Here is a 22,574-nt window from a genome sequence, read left to right as displayed (position 1 = left end):
ATAGATTGAGAGTCAGGCCTAAAGATGGGAGGTCCTAAGTTCAAATCTAGCCTCAGACCCTTCCCAGCTGTGTGACCCTGGACAAGTCACTTAACCCCCATTGCCTAGTCCTTACCACTCTTCTACCTTGGAGCCAATACACAGTATTGACTACAAGATGGAAGGTAAGGGTTTCTGAAAAATAAATAAATAAAATAAAAATTAGGAAACTGATACTTGGGTGTCAAATGATTTGTCCACAATCACATAGTAAATATTCAATCCAGTATTCAAATTCAGGCCTTTTGACTTCAAGTCCTCTCCACTTTCTTCTACATCCATTAAGCATCATTATCTCCAAGTAGTAGCCATTATTTGCCTTGCCACAATATTGACATTCCTTAATAAAGATCATGCTGTAAATGTCGTGGGCCAGCCTGAAAAGATGTTCTCTAGTGTGCGGCAAGTAGACTATCTTCTGACATCGTGCCAAACTCACAGAGATCTCAGGATAGGGGTTTCCTTCCCACAGCCCGGCACAGGGCATCTTTGACTTCCTTGTTCCTCAGAGTATACACAACAGGGTTCAGCAGTGGAGTGAAAACAGTGTAAGTCACTGAAATCAGTTGATCCTGATCCCTGGTGTTTTCTGACTTGGGCTTGAGGTAAGCAATAGAAGCACATCCATAATGAATAATTACGACAGTGATGTGAGAGGCACACGTAGCAAAGGCCTTCTGCCGCCCCTCTGCAGAAGCAATCTTTAATATTGTGGCAATAATGAGGACGTAGGAGATGAAGACCAAACCCATGGGCACCACAATCACCAGTGAACTAATGATCAAGTTGATGATGTCATGGATAGTGGTGTCAGCACAGGACAGTTTCATCACTTGGAGGATGTCACAGAAGTAATGAGGCACCTTCGTTTCACAAAAAGACAGCCTGAACACAGATGCAATCTGAACTGTTGCCACGGTAAGACCAATGCTACACGCGCCACATAGGAGTTTGGCACACATCTTTTTGTCCATGATTACTGTGTACCGCAGTGGGTTACAGATGGCTACATAACGGTCATATCCCATTGCCGTGAGCAGAAAGCAGTTGTTGATGGCTAAGGTGATAAAGAAAAACATCTGAGTAGCACAGCCTGCTTTGGAGATGGGTTGATTCAGACCAGTGAGGCTAGCCAGCATCCGCGGCACAATTACCAATGTATATAATGTCTCAGAAATGGACAGCATACTTAGGAAGAAGTACATAGGAGTATGGAGGTGACGGTCCATGCTGATGATGGTCACAATAATCGTATTACCTGCAAGGGTTAAGATGTACAGAGCAAGGAACACCACAAAAAGAACAATTTGGTGCTCCTGAAAACTGGAGAACCCTTGAAAAATAAACTCATTCACCTCTGAGTAGTTTTCTCTCTTCATTGGGTCTGAAAAAATAGAGATACAGATTTAGTCAGTTGGTCATAGAATATAAAAAGAGAACTTTGTGCTGGTAGAAACATAAACAATCCTCAAATGCTCCTTGTTTGACTGGGGAAAGAGAATACACATGTAGAAAAAATGGCAGCACAACCAGGAGAAATAGTTATATTGAATTTCATATTGATTTTTTTAAAAATTGTGCTGGGGAATAAATATAGTGATTAGAATCATAAGTAAACGTTATTGGGAATTGTAGTCCTAGGAAAAGGGAGGTACATTGGGAAATGTATCCTGTGAAGAAAGGGTAATGCTCTTAAGGTAGTTTTGCTTTGGAAAATGGAAGAACAAAAGAGTGAATAGTAAAGTCTGTCAAATTCTTCTTGGTTTCACCCCTTCCTCATATATCCATAGATGCAACCTTCAACTGGGTCTTTCTCCATGATAAAAGCCCTTTATAAGTCTATAGCTTTTGTTTTTCCCATTGTCTTTATTTTTTTTTAATTCAGAAGATATCCTAGAGCTGGAAATGATGCTAGATATTATTTAATTCAATACCTTCATTTTCAAATGAGAAAACAGAGGTTCAGAAGGGTAGGATTACTTGCTCAAGTCATATACATGCTTAATAAGCTTCTCTCATCTCTTATTACAATCAAGACTCTACTTGAGCCACCCAAAGTTACTCACTGTTCTCTACTCAACTTCCGTTCATTGCTTCTTTGGAGCAATAATGCCATCTACATAATTCCCTGCCCTCAGACCACCATATTGCACCAAGTCATGGCCCAACCCTCTTTAAAAGTGCGCTGAATCCTCTATTTCTTTAGACTAATCCTACTCATCACTCCAAATATTTTCAGTAGCTACCAAGTATTTATACAGTGGCGGTATATAGGCTGTATTGGCAAGATGGGGTTGGGTATATCGGGGTTTATCGATTATAGAACAGGCTCCTCTAGGTGGGTTTAGGGCACCGCCAAGTCCTTTGAGTTTTAAGCAGTAGCTAGTAGTTCAGCAAAGTGAAAAGAGTACCTGGGCTGGTATCAAAAGGATCCATATTCAAATCCTCTACTTGACATTTACTACCTGTGTGATGCTGGGCAAATCACTTGGCTGTCTGATCCTTAGTGTCCTTATCTGCAAAATTAGGATGCTGGGTTAGAAAACCTCTAGAACTCTTTTAGTTTTAAATCTGTGATCCTCTGATATCTTTCTGAGATAGGCAGCAGTGGGTTCTCTCTGTAGTTGCAGATTTCTCTGAATGATGTCTTAGTGTATACAATCATAGTTCTCTCATCTCATTAAATGGTGAGGTCCCTGAAGGATTTATGCACTCATAACACTAGTAGAGAGCTCTATAAGAAGGGTGACCTCAGGGGCATTGCTTTTAATATCCATTGTTCCCCTCCACCTTAGAAAGGAAATGAGATTAAAAAAGTATGCAAGGTGGCCCACTGGAGCAGAGCTCTGACTTTAAAAGAGAGGGCATTGAGGCAGAGTCCATAAGGACTCTTCCCTAATCAAAAGCACCTTGCTTATGAAAAGCAAGAAAAGATGACAGTAGGATAAAGAGGAGAGTATTGGATGTGTAGTCAAGAGACCTGGTTTTAGATCCTAACTGACATTTATTACCTAATCATGGGTAAGCCATTTAAGTAAGTTCTTTGCACATCTATTTTCTCATTTATAATACAAGTAATATTATTTGCCCTACAAACTACAAAAGACTGCAGCTAAGATGGTTCATTGTAAACTTTAGAGAATTCCAAAAATGAGAACTGTTTTCAAGAATTAAAAAATGGCCAAAAAAAGTCAATTTGAAATTTTGCTGAGGATATTGGCATATTGCCTCTATGAATGAATGTTAACAATGGGTCCTTTGTCAGAAGCAGCATTAGGCAAGGTTGAAAGACTGAGGAGGAGAGGACAACTGATGAAATTATTTTACTTGGAGAATGAAGGCCTAAAGAAGAGATAAATGGCATTCTTCAAGTCTCTAAAAAAGAAATTTTGTGAAGAATTTCTTCTAAAAATAGGCCAAGAGAATATTAACTTTTATTGTGGCAGAAAGCATTTAAGATAGCTATAAGTGCTTTCTATTGATGGCCAGTATGAAGTGGGATACTAATTGAGATAGATTGGGGGAATTTCTGTCAATGAAGATTTTTCATCAAATTAAAGAAGTCATTAAGAGAAGATTAAATGAAACTTTGCAAGGAGACTAGGTGGTAGAGTATACTACAGAGTGTTGGTCTTGGAGTCTGCAAGACCCAAATTTGAATCCTGTCTTACACATTTACTAGCAATATGACTCTGGGCATATTCTCTATGCCTCAGTTTCATCACTGAAAAGTTGGTGATAATAATACTACCTACCTTTCAGGGCTATTTTTAAGGATCAAATGAGATAATACAAATAAAGCACTTTGTGAATCTTAAAACTCTAAATGAATACTTATTAATATGGTAATAAGGAGGATAAGGAGGAGCTTATTTCTAAGCTCTCTATTCTGTGGTGCATTATTAAACAAGAGTCACTAAGAAAACTATCCTTGAACTAAAGGGAAGGGGGGAGATGAAGAAGAAAAAAAAGAAAGGCCCCAAGTCAAAAGAAAGGAGATTGGGTGTGTCAGGACATTGTATGACAGGATCATTAGATTATGGGATCATAGATCTAGAGCTCAAAGGTTTTTCAAACAGGAGTCATCTAGTCAAACGCTCTTCATTTTTTTTTAAACCCTTACCTTCTGTCTTGGAATCAATACTGTGTATTGGTTCCAAGGCAGAAGAGTGGTAAGGGCTAGGCAATGGGAGTCAAGTGAATTGCCCAGGGTCACACAGCTGGGAAGTGTCTGAGGTCAGATTTGAACCCAGGACTCTAGGTCTGGCTCTCAATCCACTGAGCCACCCAGCTGCCCTCTAACGCTCTTCATTTTATCAATGTGAGAACAGAGACCAAGGGATTCCAAGTGGTTTACTTGAGATCACATAGGTAATAAGCATCTGCAACCTCTCTCCCTAACAATCCCAAAACACACTGACCCAAGAAGATAGCAAAGTCACAGTGATATGTGACTTCACTGAGGTACTTGGATCTACGCTGCTTTCTTTGGATCCTGGATCTCCCCATATTTTAATCATGTGAAGGAAACATCTAATAAAAATACTAACTCCCTTTGTCTTCAGTTCTAGATTCTGCCCAGGAATAAAAAAGAGTCTTCCTGAACTCAGAACTCCCTTCAGAAGGCAATTATCTCTAGATTGGTAAAGAGAGGCCATCTTCCATTAGAGAGTGATAATCTCTGTGGTAAAGATGCTTATATCATTTACTTCACACTATGAGCAGCAAAGATGGTATCCTACCATTTGTGAACTGCTTAAGTTACTGCTTATCTCTCTGACAGCTTTAAATATATATATGTATATATATATATATATATATATATTTGTCATATCTAATGTATAACCATAGCAAGACTGGCATGAAAAGGTATGAAATCAACATGGCAAATTCATCTCTGGAAACTATGGCTGAGAAATGGGCAGAACCTTTAAAAATTGGGATCCTATTCTTTACTCATTTTTGCCAATGATTGCTTATTTCCATTGGCCTACATCAAAGGGAAGGAAACAGATAAGTCCCCAAACAGAAAAATTTAGGAGGAACTGAAATAGCTGTTACCTATTCAGAGGAGGACAAGTTAAAGGGTCCAGTTTCCAAGCAAACCTGATAGGAGAAATTTAAAATTAAATCCAAGGAAAGATCAGCTCTCCTGGGTGCCAGAGTGCGCCTCCAGCTACAAATGTGAAATGAGAGGTCCAGGCCATTGGCTCTTGTAACTTGGAAGTTTCATAAGGGAGAGATGGAGCCTTTTCAAACCTGAATTGCAAGCATCTTTGGTTGGTTGGCCTCCAGATGAGGATCAGATCTGTCTGTCCCAAAGCTCTAGGGAACATTCCCTAGAGTATCTGTCACACAGGGGCAAAAAGGGGCTGACTCTCCATCTCTGGAGGTCTCATTAATAATATGAGAGGAAAGCTGTTTACATTTATTTTATTATTATCGTGGTGGTTTTGATTTAGGAAATTAGTCTCACCTTAGAAAATGAGAAATCATAGTATAGTTGATAGCCTAGAATCTAGATGAGGTTTAGGTTCAAGTCCTGTCTTTGATATATACTGGCCACTTAATTTCTCAGTGCTCCAGTCTAGTATCTAAGAATACATTTCAGAGAATATACTGATCTGAACTGGAAGAAAGATTTTCCACACCAAAAGTTCCTCATGCCAAAAAAATCACACATCTATTCCATGTAGAAGTTTTTACTCTAAACAAATACAGTACAAATGCAGAAGACACACGCTAAGGGAATTTCAACTGCTCTAACTTTCAGCCTTGATGTATCTAAGACCTAGTCTCTTAGTATGTTGTCACACCCAGAAGATAAAAGATTCAATACAATAATACAATATACAATACAAAATACAATAACAAAACATTCATGTATATCATATTTGTAGATGCCAAAAATTAATAATAAATTTATATAATTATAAATTAATAAATTATAAATTACATAATAAAATTAATATATGGGATGACAAAGAATTGTAATAGGCTAGAATGATAGTCCCAATTAAATAAGATTCCATTTAATAAGGATAAATTCAAAGTTCTACACTTGAATTAAAAAAATACACACAAGTAGAGGATGTCTATAAACGAATTCATATAAAACAAACAAACTCTGATGCTGCCAAGAGTAAACAAAAAAATAAATGAATATTTCAAAGAATATATAAAATAAAATAATCAGTACTGGAAAATGAAGAAACAGATATCTCAAATATCCCAGAATAAAACAGAATAAAATGAAGGAAACCATATTTTTTAACCTTCAAAGGGAAAAAAGAATCTAGATATAAATAGACTTGTAAGTGAACTTTATCAAATATGTAAAGAGATGATAATTCTCCTGCTATTAAAATTGATTTGAAAAATAAAGAAGATAATTTTATATAAAACTATTTTTATGATATAAATATGGTCTAGATACCCAAACCAGAAAGAGAGAAATTAGAGAAAGAGCTATTGTCCAATACCACTAAAAATATTCATGACATTTTCCATTTTAAAAAAATTCCAAAAAGACTATTTTGGTGTTGTTGGAGGGGATACAACTTGTAATTTCATTGATAGATGGAACTTCCAGTAAGGAAGCAAACTCCTACCAATGAAGAACAGCAATTACTTTACAATTATAGTTAGAAAAAGGTTATGAATATGCACGGAAATATGCTGAGAGTTTAGCTGAAGGTCATATAGCCAGAATGTCAGAAGTGTGACTTGTACTAAGACCTTTCCATCTTCAGGGTTAGTTTCTATCTAGTCAAATATACTCCACAAAATTATTGCATTGAACCACAATAATTCCAAAAGACTTGTAATGAAAAATTATATCCATATCCAGAGGGAGAACTGATGAATGCTGAGTACAGATTAAAGCATTTTTTTTACTTTATTTTTTTCTTTTTATTCATGCAACATGGCCAATATGGAAATACGTTTTGCATGACTTCATATTTATACTGGGAAGCATATTGCTTGTCTTATCAATATGTGGAGAAGATGTTGGAGGGAGGGAGAGAATTTGAAACCAAAATTAAAAAAAATAATTGGTACTATCCAAAAACAATTTTTCTTTTTGATAAAATTGAACTTATACCAAGCATCTTTCAATATAGGGTAAAACAACTAGTGTAATCATGTATTAACAAAAATATAATGGTACCAAAAATATTAAAGAAAAATACCTATTTTGTAATTTGGAAATGGTTATTGTAGCAATAAATTGTCAAATAAGAACTGAAACAGTATAGTTTGCCAAAGAAGAGGAAAAAATATTCCTACATTCAGACAATATGATGATTAACTAAGAAAATGCTAGGAAATCAATAGAAAAAACCCAGAGGTAATAATTCCAGTAAAATAATGTGATATAAAATAAAGGGAAAAGGCCAATATGACAGAATAAAGGCAGGAATTCACCCGAGCTCTCCCAAATTTCTCTCTAAATAATTTTAAATTAATGCCTCAAAATGAATTCTTGAGTAGCAGAACCAACAAAAGATCAGAGTGAAACAATTTTCTATCCAAGATAACTTAGAAAGTTGAAAGGAAATTTCTGTCTCACTAGGAAGAGAGCAAAGAACAGTGGGATGCAGCATAAGCCAGTAGCAGGCCTTGGAGGTAAGTTTACCTATAGCAGTGGCTTCCAAAGCACTTGGTCCATAAGTGGCAAGGGCAGGCAACTGGTCAGAAGGAGATTACAGGCAACCTTTTGCTGGCTCTGGGTGCAGAATTCTGTTGCATTGCAATATGTCATTTAAGGGGGCAGTCCACAAGATGACAAGGAGCACTAGCACTTTTGGTCACAGAGGAATGGGTAGCCTGGTCACAGTTCAAGGGTGGAAAAGAATGCTTATGGTCACTTAGAGACAAAAGCGCAGACCAGAAGAGCAGTGACCATTCCATTCCTTAGATCATATCACCTTGGAATAACCAAAATCTTACTAACTGAACATAGCAGCATGAAAAATCTGAAACTTGGGAGAGTGCCCTCCTCCATCCTGGGAAGAAACCTCAAATTCAATATAAAGGTAAAAGGAAGAAATAGGCTGGAAAATGAGAAAATAATAAAAATAACCTACGGTGAAAGGGAAGACAAAGACACAAACTTAGAAGGAAAGAAGGATGTCAAAACAGCTACATGCAAAGTCTAAAAGAAAAATGTGAATTGGTCATAGACCCAAAACAATTTACTAGAAGAGTTTAAAATAATTTTAAAAATAAAATAAAATAAGTAGAGGGAAATTTTGGAAAAGGAATAAGCGATATAAGAAAATTATGAAGGCAGAGTCAATACTTTGGTAAGAGAGGCACAAAAAGTAATGAAAAAAAATCCTTAAAAACAGAATTGGTCAAATAATGAAAGAAGCACCAAAATCCATTGAAGAGAACTCTTAAAAAAATAAAATTATCCAAATGGAGAAGGAAGTACAAAAGCTCCCTCAAGAAAAGTATAACTTAAAAATTAGGATTGGGTAATTGGAATCTTATGAGAATAAAGAGACAGTAAAACCAAATCAAAAGAATGTAAAAATAAAAGAAAATATTAAATAATTTCAGAGTAAAAACAACTAACCTGGAAAATAGGTGGAGGAGAGTTAATGAAGAATTATTGGACTACCTGAAAATCAAGATTTAAAAAGAGTCTAGACATCATATTTCAAGAAATTATCAAAGAAACCTGCCCTGATATTCTAGGTCCAAATGATAAAATAGAAATTGAAACAATCCACTGATCATTTCCTTAAAGGAATTTCAAATTGAAATTTCAAATTGGTTCTCTATTCTATCAGCAACCCCTTCTCTTATCCTCTCCCTTCTTACTTCCTTTAGTGTAAGATGAATTTCTATACTCTCTCACTTTCTTCACAATCCCAAAGACTTCTAAATTACCTCCATAGTTCCTTCTACTATTGCTCCTTCTCCAGTCACCTGTCTAATTTTCCTTCACAACTATATCCCATGAAAATTAGAAGTAGACATTTAAATTGATGCAGAATAAAGAAATCAATACCATCTAAATAAATATCATTATAATTTTAATCATGTAAATGAATACAAAAATAAAAGGCAAAAAAGTTCATGACAAACACAAAGAATAAAACTGGTGTTTAACTACATACCTTTCTTTAAACAAATGTTAAACAATATATCATGTAAAGTACATATAGCAAGGAGTGAATAAAGGGTCAGCTTTTGGAGTCAGGAAAATCTTGTTTCTAGACCTTTTTCTGACAAAAGCTGGCTGTGTACCTCTTTACAAGTGAGCACTCAATGCCCTCAGAAAACACTTTAAGACTATGTTACAACAGATCAATTGCTAATCTGCTTTGGTAGAGAAGTTTCAGCATTGAAAGTTATCTTTGCCAATAAAACCCCAAACAGACACAAAATAAACAGATAGACATTTGTTGTTAAGTAACTGATATGTGAGAACAAACTAATGATTTAAACAAGTTTTAAAAGGGGGAGGTAGCGAGTGATTCATGGGTCATAAAACACTGTAATCTCACCAATGTCATGTGGCAGCTGAAAACATCATGAAATTTTATAATGTATTGATAAAAGTACAGTTTATAGAATGGAGGAGATACCACTCCAGTTCACTCCACTCCATCAGTCCACAGCTGGATCTTTGGATAATAGACTTAGAGCTAGAAGGGACCTCAATGCTATTTTTTTTTAATAGATGAGGGAATTGAAACCCACAGAGAAATAACTGAAATGAGGTGATAAATTTAGGGTGTAATAATATTGAAACTTGAATCCCAGACATCTGACTCCACATCTAGCATTCTTTTCTTTGGACCCTACTGTAGTAATCTGTCCAATTCAGGACACAGAATTTTTCGAAGCAGATGGAAACAGCATGAATGCTTCTTGAGGAGGAATAAGATATGGTGAGGAAATCTAAAACCCTACTATATAAAAATTAACTGAAGGGCTGGGGGGTATTTACTTTGTCATTGAAAAGATCAAGATGATTTGAGTAAAAGTGTAGGTTGGTATCAGGAAGACTTGAATACAAATTCAGCCTCTAATACTAGTTCTATATGATCCTGGGTAAACTACTTAAACTTTCTTGGCCTCATTTTCTACACCTGTGAAGTGGGAATAATAGAACCTACTTCAAAGTATTGCTCAGGTCAAATATAGTCCCATAACCCTGGGGAAGTCTCAGTTCCCTTGACTTGTCAGAAAGACCTGAGTTCAAATCTTACCTCTAACATTAGCTGTTTAACCCTGGGTAAAATTTCTTAATCTTAATTATTAGATTCAGTTTCCTTATTTGTAAACTAGGAATAATGGCACCTTCTTCACAGAGTTATGAGGATTTAAAATATGTACAATGCATTATAAATCTTAACATACTATGTAAATTCTAAATAGTAGTATTATAGGAGGCATGGTGAATATTTTAAATATTTGAAGGATTTTAATGTAAAATGACATTCAAGTTTTTCTGCTTGGTCCCAGAGGATGGAAATTGGACCGATGGCTAAAAACTAGAAGGAAACAGATTTTGACTCAATTTAAGAAAAAAAATATTCCTAACAAATAGTCCTATACAAAAGCAGAAGGAACTAAGGATGTCCCCATTGCTAGAGGTGTTAAACTAATGCAGGATGACCAAAAGTGGTGATGTCTAGAAGAAAGTTTGTGAATTAGGTATAAATTGGACTAGAAATCATTTGAGGTTTCTTGCATCTCTTAAAATCTCAGATCCTCGGCTATGGGAGAGGTGGTGGGGAGGGGGGAGGAAAAGAAAATGATTTTTGTTTCCAATGAATAATGTTTGGAAATGACCAAATAAAATAATGTTTAAAAATAAATAAATGAATAAATAAATATAATTTGAAAAAAATCTTGGATCCTATGAATGAGGGAGAAATATTTTTATGACTATAACATTTAATCTCTATGTAGCTCATGGCAGAGTGGGAAAAGGTGTGTGTTTGAAATTGGAGGACTGTTTTTGAATCTATTTGATTTTATGTGATTCGATTTAATTCAGCAAGAATATATTTATTCTTAATATAAAAAGGGATTGTAAAATATTGGGGTGCCTAGAAAAGGAAACAGTTCCTGCCATCAAAGAGCTTGTATTCGATGTGGGGTGGAGGATAGAGGTTACAATAAATTCACAGGTAATTAAAGACAAATTATATGTAGAGAGTGATGCAAAATAGTTTCAAGAGGGAGAGAGGGCTAAGAACTGGGGAGAGAGGCATGGAGGGAAAGAAGGAAAGGTGAGGAGATAAGAAAAAAACTTTGTAAATGTGATGTCACAGGATCTCTGATTTCAATGAAACTAGAGATACTCTAAGACAGATACAAAAATGCATTACTTTCTATATTTGGGAGATTGACTATTCATATACAAAAATGGGAAATAGAAATTAGAATGCCATGAATGGGGACCCTTGAAGACCATTTATTCTAACTATCTCATTTTTCAGAGAGACTTAGGCCTAGACAGGGCAAATGAAGGCAAATGAATTGTCATAACTTATTGCCTTTTTTCATAATGTTTCCAAATTCCCAACAGATAGTAATCATTGGGATTTGAGTTCAAGAAATTGTTAATTCTTGGGATTTCCTGCAATCATGCTCTCTTGTATTTTTTATCACATTTTGTTTATATATTTTAAAATAGTGAGTGACCTTATAACAGTAAATTATTTTTCTGTGATAGGAATATACTAAAGATTTCATGGATTTTCTATAACAATATATAACAATAAATGTGTTATTTATTATTATGAATAAATAAATTTTCACCACAATTTCAAACAAAGCTGGCAATGAACTGACTGATTTCCATCACCTTTCTTAAATAACTTCTAGCATCCTTTGCATTCCATTCATTATTATGATTATCTTAAATTTGTTTAAAAACAAGAAATATTATTTAGTATTATTTCTAAAAAAATTAACCAACATTGTCAGATGCCTACTTGTACTAGGCACTGTGTTAAACACTAGAACTATGGCCTGTACTGAGTATTCAAATACTAGAAAATTCCAGCAAACCTTATTGGATGATATCAACTGATATAACAATCAGATATTCTTAGAATATAACTCAAGAGATTTGAATAAAATATATTGAGCATAAACTTATTAATATTTATTTTGCTTGCAAGAACGACTCAATAGCAGACTCATGCTCAAACATATAACACAGCAACAGCTACAAGCAAAACTGATTAGATTATGACCACTTCTCTCTTGCATTCTTCTTAGTTCCCAGAAACATTGACCTTAATCTTGGACTCTACATGTCCTTGGTTCCTGTTCTTGCTTTTGACTTGATGTCAGTGAATTTCTTTGAAATAGTAATATCTCTATTTGGATTGCTAACTTTTAAGTCTCAGGAAACAAGAGATGGAGAGCATTGTGAGATGAAAAATGGATCATTCTGAGTATGTTAAATTGAAAAGTTCTGTACAAATAAAGCAAATGTTGCCAGGATTAGAAGGAAAGCAGAAAATTGGAGAAAAAATTTTCAGTCTCTCTGATAGAGGTCTCATATCTAAAATATAGAGAGAATGTTGTCAAATTTATGGGAATAAAAGCCATCCCCCAACTGATAAATGTGCAAAAGATATGAACAATTTTCAAATGAAGAATTTAAAGCCATATATAGGTATATGGAAAAATGCTCTAAATCAATACTAATTAGAGAAATGCAAACCAAAATAATTCTGAGGTGTCTCACTCCTAATGAACTGGCTAAAACAACAAAAGGGAAAAATGACAAGTGTTGGAGAGATGTGGAAAAGTGGGGACTCTAATATACCATTGGTGGAACTGTCAAACAATCCAGTCATTTTTGAGGGCAATTTGGAATCAGGCTGAAAGAGTTATAAAACTACATATACTCTTGGGTCTATTTCCCAAGGAGATAAGAAAAATAAAAGAAACCTTTATGTTCTAAAATATTTATAGCAGCTCTTTGTAGTGGCAGGAAGCTTAAAATCAGGAGAATGTCTATAAGTTGGTGAATGGGTAAATAAATTGTGGTATATGATTATGATGGAATACTACTGTGCCATAAAAAATGAGCAGATTAATTTTTTAAAAACTTGTGAAGAACTACATGATATAATGAAGAGTGAAACAAATAGAACCAAGAGGATATTATATACAGCTATAGATTTAATATTGGAGGAATAGCTTATGAATGTTCACCTCCAGAGAATGAACTGAAAAACGGAAATGTGAAAGACATAATCTCTCTCCTTCTCTATCTTTCTCTCTCTCTCCCCATATATGTGTATATGTACATATATATGTATATATATGCATATCTATGCATATTTGGGTTTTTTTGTAATAATGCCTTCTATGGTGTGGGGAGGGGAGAAAGTGGCTGAGATACTTGGAAATAAATTATATTAATAAGAAAAGTTCTTATTTTTATATATTATTATAATATTTCCCTCCAATTTTCCTACCATTGTTTCTTATGATTGGGATTTGGAAAAACATAAATTTCCAGGGAGGCCAACAACACTTTAAAATTCCAGGAAGTAGACAGAGAGAAAGAATGAAATAGAAGGCAGGGAGCATAGAAAAGGAGAAATGCACATCTTTGGGATGGGGCATAACGGTAATGGGATACTCAGAGGATACAGACCTAAAGATCGACAAGTAATGATGTATTAGGAGGAGGCAGAGGACAACTAGGCAATGGAATTCTAGGGCAAAGGAACATCATTTCTGCCCTTACTCTTACTTTTTGTTTGCATACTGAATCAAAACCCTGTTCAATCCACTCTAGTTACAGTTCTGCCCCACTAGAATGTGTTCTTGCCACAGAAAGACCACTGACTCTGAAGACATGACCTAGGTTTGAATCTTGGCTCTTAATCACTAGCTATATGACTTTAGACAAGTTATTTTCCCTCTGGGCTTTTATTTCCTCTGTAAAACAAGGGCTTTGAATAGAGTGATCTCTAATGGTTTTTCAAGATCACAGTCCTAAGATCAATGAAAGGAGGGACTATACCTTTTATCTTTGTAACTCCTTCAGAGTCTTGAACATGGTAAGTACTTAATGTCTTTTTTTTTTACTTTAATTAATCCTAAATATATATTCTGTCTCCTTCTCTATAGGATAGCATTCAACAAATAAATGATTATTTCCTTCACCTCACCCCCAAACACTCATGGCTATCTTCTCTCAGATAAGAAACAGCTCTGGCTGATCCCTTCATTCAAACTCTTGTCATGTGTGTGTGTGTGTGTGTGTGTGTGTGTGTGTGTGTGTGTGTGTGTGTGTGTGTTGAAGAGCTAAAATGAGGAGAAGGTGAATTTGTTCCTGTGGAAGGACAACCAAGAAATCTCACAATATTATCTATAGAAATGGAAGTAAACCAAGAAGCTATTGGTACCGAATTAGATCTGATACCAAAAGGACCACACTTCCTCTTTCTCTAAGTATTCTTGTTTACAGTTCCCTCTTTTCAGTCTCTGCAGGCTGCTCAGGAGGCTCATGTTCCAATGGGGAGGTCTGCATTCACCCCCAAACTGCTCTTGGTAATGCTACTGTTTTGGGGTAAGTAGAAGAAGCCTGAGAAATATTGGAAAGGAAACACAGAAATAAAGAGAAAGGTCCTTTACTGATATAGATGCCTAAGGAGGAATAGTGAGTTAGGGATCTTTTTGTAGAGAGCTCTGATCTCTCCTTGTGCATGTGGATTCTGATTTGACCACTGACTAGAAAGCAAGAAGAAGAAACAGAACTGAGCAAAGTCTAAGGAGAAAACTGAACTTAAGAAACTGACAATCCTAGTTCTTTCTTGATTCAAGATGTCCCTGCCAAGGCAGAAGTGGATGAGAGAGGAAAGAAACTTCTATAAAGAGATGGAATCTTTTGTTGTAAATCCCTGGAGAACACTGACTCTTTAAGGGACTGAAGGAATCCAGGTGAGAGATTCCCCACGCTGGCTTTTCAGAAATCCCACCCTTCTATGTGGAATCCAAATCTATGTGGAATGTCTAAAGCCAAGGGCTTCTAAAGAGACATTCCAATGCCTGTAGATTGAAAGAAGGCTGTGCTTTGCTTACATCCCTCTGACTTTTGGAAAGAGATTTTGGAGATATGGAGATATGATTTCGGTTGGGGTGACAGCTCTGATCAAGTAGGAAAAAGAATAATAATTAGGGTACTGAGTATTCCTCAAAGCTAATCACTACCTTCTGGTCTCTTATAGCTTCAAGTGGAAAGTCTATTGGTAAGTATTCTTTTTTTAAAATTTTATTTAGTCAATTTAGAACATTATTCCTTGGTTCCAAGAATCATATTCTTTCCCTCCATCTCCTCCCCCCAACCTCTTCCTGTAGCCAATGTGCAATTCCACTGGGTTTTACATGTGTCCTTGATCAGAACCCATTTCCATGTTGTTGATGTTTTCACTAGGATAATCATTTAGAATCTATGTTCCCAATCATATCCCCCTCAACCCATGTAATCAATCAGTTGCTTTTCTTCAGTGTTTCTACTCCCACAGTTTTTCTTCTGAATGTGGATAGTGTTCTTTCCCATAAATTCCTCCGAGTTGTTCAGGATCACTGCATTGCCACTAATGGAGAAGTCCATTACATTCAATTGTACCACAGTATATCAGTCTCTGTGTACAATGTTCTCCTGCTTCTGCTCCTAGCACTCTTCATCAACTGCTGGAGGCCATTACAGTTCACATGGAATTCCTCCACTTTATTATTCCTTTAGGCACAATAATATTCCATCACCAAGATATATCACAATTTGTTCAACAATTCCCCAATTGAATTCCAATTTTTTGCCACCACAAAGAGCACAGCCAAGAATATTCTTGTACAGGTCTTTTCCCTTATTATCTCTTTACATTATAAACCCAACAGTGCTATGACTGGATCAAAGGGCAAACAGTTCTTTATTGCCTTTTGGGCATAGTTCCAAATTGTCCTCCAGAATGACTGGATCAGTTCACAACTCTACCAGCAGTGCATTAATGTCCCAACTTTGCCACATCCCCACCAGCATTCATTACTTTCCTTTTCTGTCATGTTAGCCAATCTGCTAGGTGTGAGATGATTGTTTTGATTTGCATCTCTCTGATTATAAGAGATTTAGAACACCTTTTCATGTGCTTATTAATAGTTTTGATTTCCTTATCTGAAAATTCCCCATTCATGTCCCTTGCCCTTTTATCAATTGGAGAATGCCTTGATTTTTTGTACAATTGATTTAGCTCTTTGTAAATTTGAGTAATTAAACCTTTTTCAGAGGTTTTTGTTATGAAGATTGTTTCCCAGTTTGTTATTTCCCTTCTGATTTTGGTTGCATTGGTTTAATTTGTACAAAATCTTTTTAATTTAATTTAATGTAATCAAAATTATTTATTTTACATTTTTCCCAACTCTTGCTTGTTCTTAAAATCTTTACTTTCCCAAAGATCTGACGTGTATACTATTCTGTGTTCACCTAATTTACTTGTAGTTTCCTTCTTTATGTTCAAGTCATTCACCCATTCTGAGATTATCTTGGTGTAGGGTGTGAGATTTTGATCTAAACCCAATCACTCCCATACTGTCTTCTAATTTTCCCAGCAGTTCTTATCAAATAGTGGGTTTTGGTCCCAAAAGCTGGGATCTTTGGGCTTATCATAGACTGTCTTGTTGAGGTCACTTGGCCCAAGTCTATTCTACTGATCCTCCTTTCTGTCTCTTAGCCAGTACCATATTGTTTTGATGCCACTGCTTTATAATATAGTTTGAGATCTGGGACTGCAAGTCCTCCATCCTTTGCATTTTTTTTTCATGATTTCCCTGGATGGCCTTGATCTTTTGTTTTTCTCAATGAACTTTGTAACGGTTTTTTCTAATTCAGTAAAAAAGTTTTTGGTAGTTCGATGGGTATGGCACAGAATAAGTAAGTAAGTTTGGGTAGGATGGTCATTTTTATTATGTTAACTCATCCTACCCATGAGCACTTAATGTTTTTCCAATTGTTTAGATCTAGTTTTAATTGTGTAGAAAGTGTTTTGTAGTTGTGTTCATATAGTTCCTGTGTTTGTCTTGGCAAATAGAATCCTAAGTATTTTATATTGTCTAGGGTGATTTTAAATGAAATTTCTCTTTCTAATTCTTGCTGCTGAGATGTGTTGTGGATATATAGAAATGTTGATGACTCATGTGGGTTTATTTTGTATCCTGCAACTTTGCTAAAGTTGTTGATTATTTCCACTAGCTTTTTAGTTGATTCTCTAGGATTCTTTAAGTAGACCATCATATCATCTGCAAAGAGTGATAGCTTGGTCTCCTCATTGCCAATTTTAATACCTTCAATTTCTTTTTCTTCTCTAATTGCTATTGCTTGTCTTTCTGGTACAATGTTAAATGATAGAGGTGATAATGGGCATCCTTGTTTCACTTCTGATCTTATTAGGAATGCATTTAGTTTATCCCCATTGCAGATGATATTAGCTGATGGTTTTAGATATATACTGTTTATTATTTTTAGGAATGACCCTTCTATTCCTATGCTTTCTAGTGTTTTTAATAGGAATGGGTGTTGTATTTTATCAAAGGCTTTTTCTGCATCTAATGAGATAATCATGTGATTTTTGTTGGTTTGCTTGTTGATATGGTCAATTATGTGGATGGTTTTCCTAATATTGAACTAGCCCTGCATCCCTGGTATAAATCCTACTTGATCGTGGTGAATGACCCTTCTGATCACTTTCTGGAGTCTTTTTGCTAGTATCCTATTTAAGATTTTTTCATCTATGTTCATTAAAGATATTGGTGTATAGTTTTCTTTCTCTGTTTTTGACCTGCTTGGCTTTGGAATCAGTACCATATTTGTTTCATAAAAGGGATTTGTTAGAACTCCTTCTTTGCTTATTATGTCAAATAGTTTGTATAGTATTGGGATTAGCTGTTCTTTGAATGTTTGATAGAATTCACTTGTGAATCCATCAGGCCCTGGGGATTTTTTCTTAGGGAGTTCTTTGATGGCGTTTTCCATTTATTTTTCTGACATGGGATTATTTAAGAATTCTATTTCTTCTTCTGTTAATCTAGGCAATTTATATTTTTGTAAATATTCATTCATATCACCTAGATTGCCATAGTTATTTCCATATAATTGGGCAAAGTAATTTTTAATGATTGCCCTAATTTCCTCTTCATTGGAGGTGAGGTCTCCCTTTTCATCTAAGGTGCTGTTAATTTGGTTTTCTTCTTTCCTTTTTTAAATTAGATTGACAAGCACTTTGTCTATTTTGTTTGTTTTTTTTCAAAATACCAGCTTCTAGTCTTATTAGTTCAATAGTTCTTTCACTTTTGATTTTTAAAATTTCTCCCTTAATTTTTAGGATCTCTAATTTAGTTTTCTTCTGATGATTTTTAATTTGTTCAATGCCAAGATTTTTGATTTGCATGTCCAATTCATTGACTTCTGCCCTCCCTAATTTGTTAATATATGAATTCAAGGATATAAATTTCCCCCTGAGTATTTCTTTGGCTGCATCCCATAGATTTTGAAAGGATATCTCATCATTGTCTTTTTCTCCAAAGAAATTATTAATTGTTTCTATGAGTTGTTCTCTAACTAACCTATTTTGGAGAATCATATTATTTAATTTCCAATTAATTTTTTTATTTGGCTCCCCATGTACCCTTACTGATTATAATTTTTATTTATAATGATATGAAAAGGATGCATTCATTATTTCTGCTTTTCTGCATTTGTTTGCCATGTTTTTATGCCCTAATACATCATCAATTTTTGTGAATGTACCATGTGCTGCTGAAAAGGTGTATTCCTTTTTGTCCCTATTTATTTTTCTCCACGTCTAGTAACTCTCATTTTTCTAAGATTTCATTCACATCTCTTACCTCTTCCTTATTGATTTTTTGTTTTGATTTATCTAAATTTGATAGTGTTAGGTTCAGGTCTCCCATTAGTATAGTTTTACTATCTATTTCCTCCTTCAGTTCCACTAGTTTCTCCTTTAGAAATTTGCATGTAATACCATTTGGTGAATACATGTTGATTACTGATATTTCCTCATTGTGTATACTCCCTTTTATCGGAATGTGTTTACCTTCCCTATCCCTTTTAATCAGATATATTTTTACTTTGGCTTTGTCAGGTATCATGATTGAAATTCCTGCCTTCTTTCTAACAGTTGAGGCCCAAAAGGTTTTGCTCCAACCTTTAATTCTAGCCTATTGAGTGTCTACCCACCTCAGGTGTGTTTGTTGTAGACAACATATGGTAGGATTTTGGATTCTAATTCACTCTCCTATTTGTTTTCATGTTATGGGTGAGTTCATCCCATTCATGTTCAAAGTTATGATTGTCACTTATATATTCCCCAGTATTTTGATGTCCTCTCCTAGTTCTGTCCTTTCTTCTTTTGCTATATCTTTTTAAACCAGTGGTTTTTTATTAATCAATCCCCCTAGTCCCTTCCCTTAATATGTTTCCCTTTCTGGCCCCTCCCTTTCTGTTCCCTTCTTATTTTTTAGCATCTTTTAAGTTCCCTCCCCCCTCTCTTTCCCTCCCTTTTTGTACTCCCTATTCCCCTAACCTCCCTTTAGTTTTCCTTCTCACTTTCCCTGTAGGATAAGATAGAATTCAAGACCCCAATGGATCTAGGCGCTCATCCCTCTTAGAATTGATTTCACTGAGAGTAAGGTTTAAATATTACTTATTAGCACTCTCTTCCTCCCCTTCTTATAAGAGTATTATTCCCCTCCCCTTCCCATGTATGACTTAATGTGAAGAGGATTAGCCTATTTATTTTATTTCTTCAAGTATCTCTTGCTACCATCTTTGATTTCCCCCCTCCCTTTTTCTTTTTTTTGAATATCATCTCATAGCAGTTATTATGCCAATCTCTTCCTGTGAATGATTCTTCTAATTATTCTAATAGTGAATATAATTTTTGAGAGTTACAAATAACATTTTCCCCATATATCATTATAAATAATTTGATCTTATTATAACTTTTAAAGAAGAAAGCTTGAATAAAAAGACATTTTCCCCTTTTCTCTCTCTTATTTACTTTTTCATGTTTCTCTTGATCTTTGTGTTTGGATATCAAACTTTCCACTTAGTTCTGGTCTTTTCTTTACAAATACTTGGAAATCTTCTATTTTAATGAATGCTCATACTTTCCACTGGATGTATATAGCCAGTTTTGATGAATAGGGGATCCTTGGTTGAAGATCCAAATTCTCTTGCTTTTCTGAATATAATATTCCAAGCCTTGAGGTCTTTTAGTGTGGAAGCTGCCAGATATTGTGTAATCCTGATTGGTACTCCTTGATATCTGAATTTTCTCTTTTTGGCTTCTTGTAAAATTTTCTCTTTAGCTTGAAAGCTCTGGAATTTTGCAATTACATTCCTTGGAGTTGTCTTTTGAGGATTTAGTGTAGAGGGTGTTCTATGAACTCTTTCAATGTCTATTTTGCCCCCTTGTTTGAGAATATCAGGGCAATATTTGGGGTGATTTCTTGTCCTATGATGTCAAGATTTCTGTTTATTTCTGGGTTTTCAGGTAGACCAATGATTCTCAAATTGTCTCTTTGACCTCTGTTTTTCTGATCTGTCATCTTTTCAGTGAGATATTTTATGTTTTCTTCTATTTTGCCTGTCTTTTGACTTTGTTTTATTAATTCTTGCTGTTTTGCAAGATCATTGGTTTCCAGTTGCCCAATTCTGGTCCTTAAGGCCTGGTTTTCTGTTATTATCTTTTGGTTTTTCTGCTTTAATCTTTTGATTTGCTGCTATAATCTTTTGAATTTCCTTTCAGGTTGGTCTATCCTGCTTTTCATGGCTTTCAGCTGTTTTTCCAAATGTGAGTTCTTGTCCTTTAAACTGTTATTTTCTCTTTGAACTATTTCCCACTTTTCTTGCCAGAAGGTTCCATCTTACTGATAACTTCCAATTTAAATTCTTCAAGAGCTTGTGGACAATTTCCCTTTTTTTGGAAGGTTTTAGTGCATTTATTTGAATTTCCTCTTCTATTTCCTCTGTAGCCTGGGGTTTTCTTCTGTAAGAATTTTCCAGGGTCATTCCCTTCTTCTTGTTTTTCTTGCTGGAGAGAGGTTGTTGTTCCTGGGCACTATTTGCCATCACTGTGGAGGTTTTTCCTTCCTTTTTTAGTCAGAAATATCAGTGAGATGGGCAGGCTTTCTGTGTATGGAGTTAAGGAACAAGGATTCTGCCTGAGGCAAGCTCTCAAATCTCTGCAGCTTCTGCTGTTTGCTGCCCTTCTCTGTGCTATCTTCCCACGAGTGTCCAAGGTCTGCTCTCTTCAGCCTACTGGAATTTCAGGTGTAGCTGCTTTTAGGGGTAGCTGCTTTTTTTGGTGGTCTTAGTCAGCTGTCAAGGGCCTAGATGTGCCCCTCACTCAAGCTAGAGGTATCCTTGGTCATTCACTGATTCTGGTGTGAGCTGGCTCTGAAGGGTGGGGGAGGGTAGGTCACCTCACATTTTGGTGGGAGCTTTTCACCCCCTTATAGTGTAGTAATGCCCAAATCCCACATACTTTCAATGCTGCGCCCTACTGTAGAGTCCTTTTGTTAAAATGAATTTGGGTTTTTTGGTCTTTTAAGGTAGTCTATATTGGTAGGTGCTGAGGAGAGGAAGTGTTCTGTGTCTAGACTGCTACCATGTTTACCCAGAAGTTATCCAATTAATTTTTTATTTGCCTCTCCATTTGGCCTTCCTAATTATTATTTTCATTGCATTGTGATCTGAGAATGTTGCATTTATTATTTCTGCTCTTTTGCACTTGTTTGCAATGTTTTTATGCCCTAGTACATAGTCAATCTTTGTGAATATACCATGAGCTGCTGAAAAGAAGGTATATTCCTTTTTGTCCCTATTTATTTTTCTCCACATATCTACTAACTAATTTTTCTAAGATTTCATTCAGTTTTCTTACCTCTTTCTTATTTATTTCTTGGTTTGATTTATCTAGTTCTGGTAGAAGAAGGTTCAGGTCTCCCACTAGTTATTGATACGTATTCTTAAATCCTCTCTTTTCTCTTTCCCCTGTTGACTCTTATTTTATAAATAACAATAACTTCCATTTCTATAACTTTTTAAGGCTTACAAAATACTTTATTCACAGCAACCCTACTAAGTAGGCAGGGCAGGTATTATTATATCCATTTTTTAGGTTAGAAAACTAAAATTCAGAGAGGTTAAATTATTTAATTGAAATAACACAATTAGTAAATGCTAGAATCTCACTGTCTGCTTTTTTGCAACTAATTCTCATATCCATGCTGACCTACCTGCTATTCACTCCTTGTTTTACCTTTCCCATTTTGTCTGAAACAAGCTCTCTCCCAAGTTTTACCTCATATTTGCCATCTCTAAGTTTGTAGGTCTTATATAGGACCTTAGAGTTATAAAGGTCCTTAGAGGACATCAAGTCCAAGCCACTCATTTTAATAATGAGGAAATGCATCCCAGGGAATATAAATGATTTGGCCACATTTGCACATGATGA

The 22,574-nt window shown here is 35.4% G+C and overlaps 1 protein-coding gene across 1 annotated transcript in view; it reads right to left on the bottom strand.

Moving 5' to 3' along the window:
- Nucleotides 1–485: 485 nt before the first annotated feature.
- LOC100030106 (olfactory receptor 10J1-like) overlaps nucleotides 486–22,574 on the bottom strand; it is an 81,371-nt gene continuing 59,282 nt past the window's right edge. Inside the window, exon 2 of the mRNA XM_001379663.3 lies at nucleotides 486–1,423. Within this exon, the coding sequence (XP_001379700.3) occupies nucleotides 486–1,423 (938 nt within the window). The remainder of the gene's footprint in view (nucleotides 1,424–22,574) is intronic.

The sequence above is a fragment of the Monodelphis domestica genome, chromosome 2 (genome assembly GCF_027887165.1).
Source record: "Monodelphis domestica isolate mMonDom1 chromosome 2, mMonDom1.pri, whole genome shotgun sequence".
NCBI classification, from domain to species: domain Eukaryota; kingdom Metazoa; phylum Chordata; class Mammalia; order Didelphimorphia; family Didelphidae; genus Monodelphis; species Monodelphis domestica.
The sequence above is the reverse complement of the archived record's forward strand: the minus strand, read 5'-3'. Positions and strand labels throughout refer to the sequence as shown.